This window comes from Ptychodera flava, chromosome 4, assembly GCF_041260155.1.
Source record: "Ptychodera flava strain L36383 chromosome 4, AS_Pfla_20210202, whole genome shotgun sequence".
NCBI classification, from domain to species: domain Eukaryota; kingdom Metazoa; phylum Hemichordata; class Enteropneusta; family Ptychoderidae; genus Ptychodera; species Ptychodera flava.
Window position 1 is genome coordinate 23,959,959 of NC_091931.1, and position 8,828 is coordinate 23,968,786.

Consider the following 8,828-nt stretch of genomic DNA (forward strand, 5'->3'; position numbering starts at 1 on the left):
GCAGAAGAAAGGAAATCACTGAAAAAATATTTGGTGGTGAACTTTCGTATTGGCTTTTGCATATGTTACAATCGGTTATATTTATTTAATGCTATATTATAGTAGACTTAGTTGGTTTATAATCTAACGTCCTGCAATTGACGAAGGCAAATATTAAATTCTAAAAGGTGATGAACCTGTAAAAACCGCATGCGCACATCACATCAGTGAGCAAAGAAAGCATTCCTTTATTGACACTATACGTATTATCAATGAAGAGTGAATGAGAGAGAAAGAGACAGAGACAGAGACAGATAGAGACAGATAGAGGCAAACAGAGAGACAGGGGAGACAGACAGAGACAGGTAGATTTGGGCAGACAGAGAAAGACAGACAGTGAAACAGACCGAGAGACAGACAGACATGCAAAGACATATAGAGTCAGACTGAGAAAGGCAGAGAGAGACATACGGACGCACAAATATGGAAAGATTCACAACCTGTTGTCTTTGATAATGCAAGATCGAGTGGTCGTTTAAGGAGTTTACGTCCAGGGTTCACTAGGAAGAGAACGTTGGGGATTGGTTTAAGTACATGTATGATTAGGCTTCTTTAGTTGCTAAGGTTTATTAATGCGATGATGGTGTGGCTTCGATTTTTGTGGTCATGATGTGATGGCGTGGTCACTTCTTACACATCTCACAAACAAAAAGCCATCTGCGTCACTTTACATCCGACCCATTGTTCTGCTTTTTAGCACAATTCTCACTGTATTTGTTGTTGGACACTGAACAGCGACCTCACCTACTGTTATCGACATGTCGAATGCACAAATATGAATAGGGTAGAGAAGTGAGTAGAGTTACATTCGAAAGGGAATATTGATAAAGAGAGAGAGACAGACAGAGACAGAGACAGAGAGACAGAGACAGACAGACAAAGACAGTAACAGAGACAGAGACAGCCAGACAGACAGACAGACAGACAGACAAACAGAGACAGACAGACATACAGACAGGCAGGCAGGCAGATAGAGACACGGAGCGAGACAGATAGAGAGATAGGAGCGCGATGACATATACTCAGAAGTGTTCGATCAATCAGTAGAATTCCTTATGTTGAAAAAAAATGTGTAAGTTTGTAATCGCTTCATCTACGTTGCCCTACGTAAAATTCATTTCATGACATTGTCTCTTGCACGAAAATCATATTCGACAAAATTTCGTCACTGTCAACGATACATCATTTACGCTGATCTTGGCCTTCATTTCTTTTGTAGAGATGTTGACGGTGACGTGATACAGTTTAGCGCCTTACAAAATATTAGCTTGGACTTGCATTAACAACAACCAGAATTTTATGGTTGATCTGACGGGTAAAGAGCAAGCAGACGTTTTTTCACTGATACGCACACTTTGCAGGACGCACGAGTGAATCCCCCCGATACCTCTTAATGGAACTACATCCTCGCTGTCTTGATCACAGTCTTTATTGGGGGACTATTTCACCCACCAAAGGGGCGAAGAGAGGACGGTTGGAGAGACAACAGGCAACTTCCGGAACGACAAGAAAACATGTCGTGACAATACAGTATTGTTTTAACGGTGATATTTATTGCATGCGAAGATACATAAAGAAACAGGACTGTTATCATTTGTAACGATACATATTTAACTTGTGTTGCCGTTCATATTTTGATTGCTGTAAATTCTCTTTTTTAAATGGTGTTTCTCAGAAGAGAATTACAGAAAGAATTCATAAAAAATATCTCCACTGACACCGAAATAATCTATGTGTGAGGCATTTAAATTTTCATCTCGTTTCCATAGGTACGATCATGGGGGAAATGACGAAAGACACCCATCAGCCACGTGTCGAAGAAGCAAAATATATGAGCTTTGTAGCGAAAAAAGCAGTTTCGTTGTCCTGTTCAGTTTCCTATTAGTTCGTCTTCAAGCTGGTTATATGGCAGGCTTGGTTCTGATCATAATCCAGCAGTTCCTTTCAGCTGCAAATTATATAAAACAAACTTCAGATAAGTTTATTCCAAGTGGTAGGTGGACAGATTAAATTTAAGTGCAGATGCAACAAAGATGACAAGACGCTTTGAAATATGTTGTTTTGAAAAGTAGGTGCTGTCTCAGTAGCGTTACGAACATCCCTTCGTTACTCTAATCGTCCGCTGGGAGAAGTTTATCAGATTGCAGAGTGAAACGTCACATTTTAATGAATTAGAAAAGAAAATGCTTGAGCGTGTGACGTAATTGTTTGCGAACGTTCAAGTATATAAAGCTGTATGTCAACAATTGTCACATAGAATTCGCGTAATTTGAAACATATATATCAGAGATTAGAGTTTTCAAAAACAATTGTGTATCACTGTGTCGCCGGTACCCGTCAAAAGTGATAAAAATTATGAATTTCAGGAAATTTTTGCCGAGACAGAGACAAACTATCATATTGTCATAATTAATAACAAGTTCCGAACAATTACCGTCTGTGCGACTTATCCCCGGCAAGGATTGGGGCGGCGGCGGTGTGTGCGTTTCTCGCACACGAAACGACGTTTAATATGGCATCGTAGGTCGTTCCAGCGTCCACTCTTGTACATCTCCACGCAGTCCTCGTTTTTGCGGTTGTTAGGCTCACCACGATTCCATCGTCTGTACTTGTACTAGATTAAAATCATACACATACTTTAATCAATGAAAACCAAGTTTAATGTCGTATATTGCAATATTTCGATACTTTCTTTGCCTTTCATGTCTTAGCGGGGAAAAGTACGTTGGTTGTTGACAATTCTTCTCTCTCTCTCTCTCTCTCTCTCTCTCTCTCTCTCTCTCTCTCTCTCTCTCTCTCTCTCTCTCTCTCTCTCTCTCTCTCTCTCTCTCTCTCTCTCTCTCTCTCTCTCTCTCAAATATGCAACGAGATTTCGATTGTGGCCCTGCTGTTTGTGCGTCATTTACTTTTACTGTGTATACATTATATGCTTCAATTTTGTTCTCCCATCCGAATATCGTCACTTTGCTGGGTGCTAATTCCCCTGCAAAGACAAACCGCAAGTCTGATACACGCACGGAAGTAGGTGCTATCACTCTCGATAAGAACACTTACAATGACGAAACTATTAGAACATTTTACCGAACCTTTCTTTCATAAAAGAGTTTTTTTTAATTTTCCAGAATGAGTTTCTCATGACAGGTGAAAGTGAGTGTTGTCCTTACCGGAGAACGATCGGTCCATTTGAAACGTCCCTCAACGCGTCTGTCGTTGAACCCGATCCACAATTTCCCGTAGCGACGTGCGTAAGCTGATTTTAAAAAGTAACATTTCGCAGACATTTAAATCAGTGGTAAGGCGCCAGAAATGCCTCACACTTTAAATATAATATCGAATCTTTGGTATCTGGTGATTGCAGTGAAGCTGGTTCAAATCACAAGACAAAAACTGACCTCAGATTGACCGAATAATTTAAAAGATCCCTGTCCTTCTGCCTCAGTGTATGCCTTTCTGTTTACTTCACGGTCCTTTTAACCAGCCGTGATATGAATATGATTGCGAAAAGTGAGAGGAAATTACAAACACTCCCTTACCGAGAATTTAGAATCAAAGCAAACATGCCTGCTCAATTTTTCTCAGCTGTTTGCTTGTACCAATATTAACTTTGAGCAGAATCGCTATGTACTATGGCTACATGTACTTTTGTTTCAAATGGTATTACCTCTGACAATGCGGTTCTGGTAGTGGTTATGGATGCTGACAAGATTAGCGCCAAGTCTTCTGCAAAATCGTTGCGCCGTACACCAGTTGTATCGGGCAGTGAACACCCTGTAGCACCTTTTTCGACGGCAGAACCATCGCTTGTGAGCTGTGAAAGAAATTTCGCAACATCCAAATTGACCACAAACCTATGACGTGACTACAGTGTTATACACCGTCAACGTTATTCTCTTGACAGTTTCCATAAGGACTGTTCAATTTGCATGGAAGCATGGTCAAAGTCTTCCTCCGTGTTCAAACATTGAAGTAATCGCAATTAATACCCTTTTCAGAATTAGAGCGCGAAGCCACTGCAGTGAACTGCAATAAAACTGCTCACACTAATTAGTTTCAGCTGTAGCCAGCTGGCAAAGTCGACAACATTGTATATCCCATGCAGACAGTTTGTCTGGGGAAGTTGAAATAAAAAAGATTTGTACATGGACCAGTGCATGGTAATGTTACATCGTATCTTAATCTTGATCACAGGGTGCCAATCGTAAACTCTCATTTTACAACTCGAGCCTCAGACAGAGCTAGTTTTGCCTTTGTACAAGCGACTTTTTGGTCTTTATCAAGTAGCCTTGTTCAACACCAAAGTGGCCACGGCTACAGCTGAAACTAATTAGTGTAAGCAGTTTTATTGCAGTTCACTGCAGTGGCTTCGCGCTCTATTACTGAAAATGGTTGTAATGTCCGATATAATTCACTATTATTGTTTCTGTGACACGTTCAAGTAAGAAATCTATTCTTCCTCTAAAGGTAGTATGCACCTCGAAATTGAAAGACTTGAACTTTTGCTCAACCTTTCAAATGAAACTTTCAACCATTCCCTTACCAAATAACAATAAAAATCAGGAGTCACCGTGCAAAGTTTGCATCTGGCAAAACAAATTACCCAACATTTTGCGATATTTTTAATTCAAAACAGCCGTCATCCCTGTGTTAACTCTATGGGGAAAATTAAATTTTGGATTTTCGAAAATCTAAGACGGTGAAAGTTTTTTCTTTCTCCAAGACCTTTAAAATTAGCCCCCAACAAGTAGTAGATCAGTTAGAATTGTAAAAAATTTGAGAGTACGAAGATCTGTCCCCGGGCGCGTTCAAGCATCGGATTGATCGCGTCACATTCTTTTTTTAATAAAATATTTTATCAGAAGGTATTTGTTAAGCATCCTTCCTGAACATATTTGTAAAGACTAAACCTGCCTCCGACCCCAAAATCAAATGTCTTACCCCTTAGTTACAGAGGAATGATTTTTTCGTTACTACCTCAATGTTTGAAAACTGTGTGTATTGTATAATCATATCTGCATCGCCGTTAGAGTATAGTTCATTTGGGACAATATCAATGCCATTATCAAATTAATTTACATACAGGCAAAATATAGCTAGTTGGCATGCACGGCTGTATGAAAACACAGTCTTTCCACTACCTGCGATAAAAAGTATAATTTCAGTCCCCTTGTGGTACATGTCGCTATTGGAACCGTGCGATCAATGCATGGCGAATGACCGCACTTTGTCCGATGCATTTACAAAACTGTGACAAAATTAATCATTCGACACGGTCAATAAGAGATACGTAACTTAGAAGTAAAAACTTACCGTCTTTCACGAGTCCAAGGTCTTCTTCATCGACGTCTTCACTGCTCTCCTCCGCATCACCGTTGGCTGCGCTCATTTCCTGTGTATCTATCTCCTCTTCCCCATCGACTTCTTGTTGTAAGGTTTCATCCTGATCTGCGCTTTCTTCTTCCAATTCTTCCTCTTCAACGCTGCGTTCATCCAGGTCGCTTTCATCGAACTCCTCCATGTCGTCTTCTTCAAAACTTCTCTCTTCCAACTCATCCTCTGAGTCTTCGAATTCTGCCTCAGACGCGATTTCAGGTATCTCTTCAACGGCAAATGCTTCGTCGATGGAAGACTCTGCTTTGGGTTCGGGGGCAGCGAAGCATGCTGATAGCACGGCTAGTACTAACAGCGTCGTGATAACAACCCCTCTCCTGTAATTTATAATGATGTCGATAGAATAAACAAACGGAGATATTTCCCATATTTACTTCCCTGTATATTGCTGTCACTCAATTAATTATGGAATGGGCGATGACTTCTTTTTTTCTCTTGAACAAAGAATCGTATAGCAAAATGTGTATCTTTGGAGAAAATTTGGATTTGCATTAAAAAACGGTTGATACTACAGCACCTAAAGTGTCGTTAGTAGACTCGCATTTATGATAAAATAATATGGTAAACAGCGGTTTACTCTTTGTATTACGAATGGGGCCCAGCGAAAGTGAAAAGCAATAAATGTTTACGTCACGGTAGCATGTTTTGTGAATGGGCAGGCAGGCGTGGGCTTTCACTTTAATGCCCGCATACACTGAGAAAAATCAAAGTTATAAGCAAAGTATGAAAGTGAACAGTCAACAGCTTTAACTAGGTATACTCACATTTTTCCGGATATGCTGCCAAATTGTCTGGAATATTCTGCTTTTGTAGTTCAAAAGAGCGTCGGACGAGTTAAGTGTCTGTACAGGGCGAACATCCCAAACTTTTATAGGACATCGGTGTTGCTATTCAAATGATATGCAAAGATTGATCGGGTCCCTGTAGTTATTGGCTGCACCCCCTCAAGATGACAACCAGATTTTTTCTCCTTGCAAGCCCTGCTTTAGACTAAGAGTTAGTTACAGATGTCGGTATATGATCATTTACCATTTCTGAAATCCCATCGTGAAATTGAAGATTAGCTGGACAGTCACTTTTCGCAATGCAGGAATATCTAAGATCACTGAGAGCAACTGGAAAGACTAAGTATAGTTAAGGGATGAAAACTGATTAAAGTATTTGCATAATTTTATATATTTGACTTGTCGAATACGTTGCAAGTGCTAAAACAAGAAGCACAGAAATGCTGGCTGATGAACTGAATAAATACAACTCCTGGACAACACAAACGCGAATTGACAATACCAGGCGAAGTTATTTACTTGTAGCCAATTTTTAAATTTTTGTAAACCAAATTTTATTTACTCGCCCTTTTTTAACAAAATAGCTCAATAAAGATCTAAACGGGCTGAAACGCACATTTTGGAATGCTTCCACCCACGGCAGTGCCATTGTGATATATCTAAGTTACAAGAACAGTTACATTAATCATTACATACTTTGGTTACACCGGGTTGTACATTGATTGAGAGTAATGTAATTGTGACTTTCGACACGCAATGCGTGCTAAAATTAATGTCAAGTCAACCTCAATATAGTCGATCGAATTTGCTGCGGTTCGACTTTGGGCTGTTCATACAGTGAAATCGTATCTCAGTTAAGGACATTGGCATTAATTTGTTTTCATATTGCTTAATTTGATTTCCCCTTTCTTGTTTCCAATCATTCTCAAAGTTTTCATTCGCACTAATTGATATACAGGTGTGAATTTCACGCAAAAATATGTCGTTACATGGACGCAGAGGACCTTCCTGTTTCCCATTATCGAGTTTAGATAAAAGGTTTTAGACTTCAATTTGGACTCCAGGATTCAGATTTCTCACTTCAAAGTTGAATGACCCTCCGTGACTTTCACGAAAAAAATGCCACGGATGCTTCGAGTATTGCAGCCACAGAAAACCCACTGAATCCCAATTGTCACGTAGTCCCAGCTATAGCGTGACAGAGTAAGGAAGAACTGGTACCTTTAAAAGCGTATACAAGCTAAGAAGGGACGCTTACTCACAGTCATGCATTTTTACGGGCAGCAAAGGCTGTCACGAAGATGCGTAGAACAAATAGGTGTATTCGTGCCGTGTAGCATTGACATTTTTAGTGGTTACGAGTTTGTGTTGCCTTTCCTTGTATTTCCACCGTTATTATTTCTCCAATCTTCTATGACAGCAGATGTGTGCACATACGAGCGTCAGATTAATAAAGTATAAGTCATGGCCTATTTTTATTATAATGTAAAATTCATACGAATGATGTTTTCGATTTGATTTTGCTCATTTTTCATTCTCATTCAACATGCTTGGTTATTCGTCACGTGACTTGACTCGTTTTTGACAAATCGGAACTATCCCTACGAATTATGGTGTTTCTGTCGACAGTCCTATAGCAGCGTGTCAGCATCATTTCGACGACTGGTTACAAGTCGGAACACACAACTCCGTCAGACGGCTCTCTTACGGAAGAATATTCTTCATAATTTGTTTACTATAAGTGAGTTTAAATTTCAGTTTTTCTGTTGAATTCTAAATCAATTTTAGCATTACATGTTTTACCTTTATTAAGATCAAGTTCACAATAACCAACTTTCACCAACCCTCTTCCTATAGGGCAACCTGGCTCTTTTACCCTCAGGCCCATCCATTCATCTGTTTCAACCGATAAGGACACCCTTCAGTAATATCACTTTTTGTTTTTCTTAGTGATTAGAAATAAGTTAAACTTCATCATGGAGATCCGCACTAATTTTATGTAACATAGTTATGGGTTTATTTGTTCACAGTAAACTTTCGACAAGAGCATGCGGAATTTCAAGATATTATTCGTTTTTCAAATACAGCGTCTTCTATACACAGGCTGATATACCCTAAATGCCATTGATTACAAATAATTACGATTTGTTAGGGGATTCAACCTGTGCAAAATATTGAAAGATTGACGAAATTGACTTCAGCTCAAGAGAACTCGGGCAGAAACCACTTGACCACTGGAACACCATCTTCGCTCGCAAAGGTCTCTTGTCCGGGCAGCTGGATGCTCCCCGAGTGGGGAGTATTGGACCCGTGCGAGCGGACGATGCTGGGACACGAGATGCCGGCACAATGAACATCAACCGCGAGTCGAGTGATTATGATCACCAGGTAAAGACAATGATTCCCAAACGTTTGGTCTGTCTGTATGGTCGAACGTTGTATACTTTTTCCCTACTTTTTCTGAAATTATTTTCGGAAAAGAAGGGGTTCTATATTGAAATAAACTTATATACTGTTTATTGTAATGGCAACAATAATAGGAAATATATGTATGTGTGTTGTATGCCGTTGAAGGCTTCAAAAAAATTGGTTAAAATCTGAATTAACCTATACCAT

At 39.6% G+C, this 8,828-nt stretch overlaps 1 protein-coding gene across 1 annotated transcript; it reads right to left on the minus strand.

Annotated features, from left to right (window-relative positions):
- Positions 1-1,448: 1,448 nt before the first annotated feature.
- On the minus strand, positions 1,449-6,252 carry LOC139130460 (C-type lectin domain family 4 member M-like). The gene is made up of 6 exons (XM_070696247.1): positions 6,192-6,252; positions 5,347-5,744; positions 3,701-3,847; positions 3,204-3,289; positions 2,474-2,653; positions 1,449-1,987 (listed from the first exon to the last, which is right to left on the minus strand). Coding segments are annotated over exons 1-5 (801 nt in total). The 5' UTR covers positions 6,194-6,252; the 3' UTR covers positions 1,449-1,987; positions 2,474-2,485.
- Between the last annotated feature and the right edge of the window lie 2,576 nt (positions 6,253-8,828).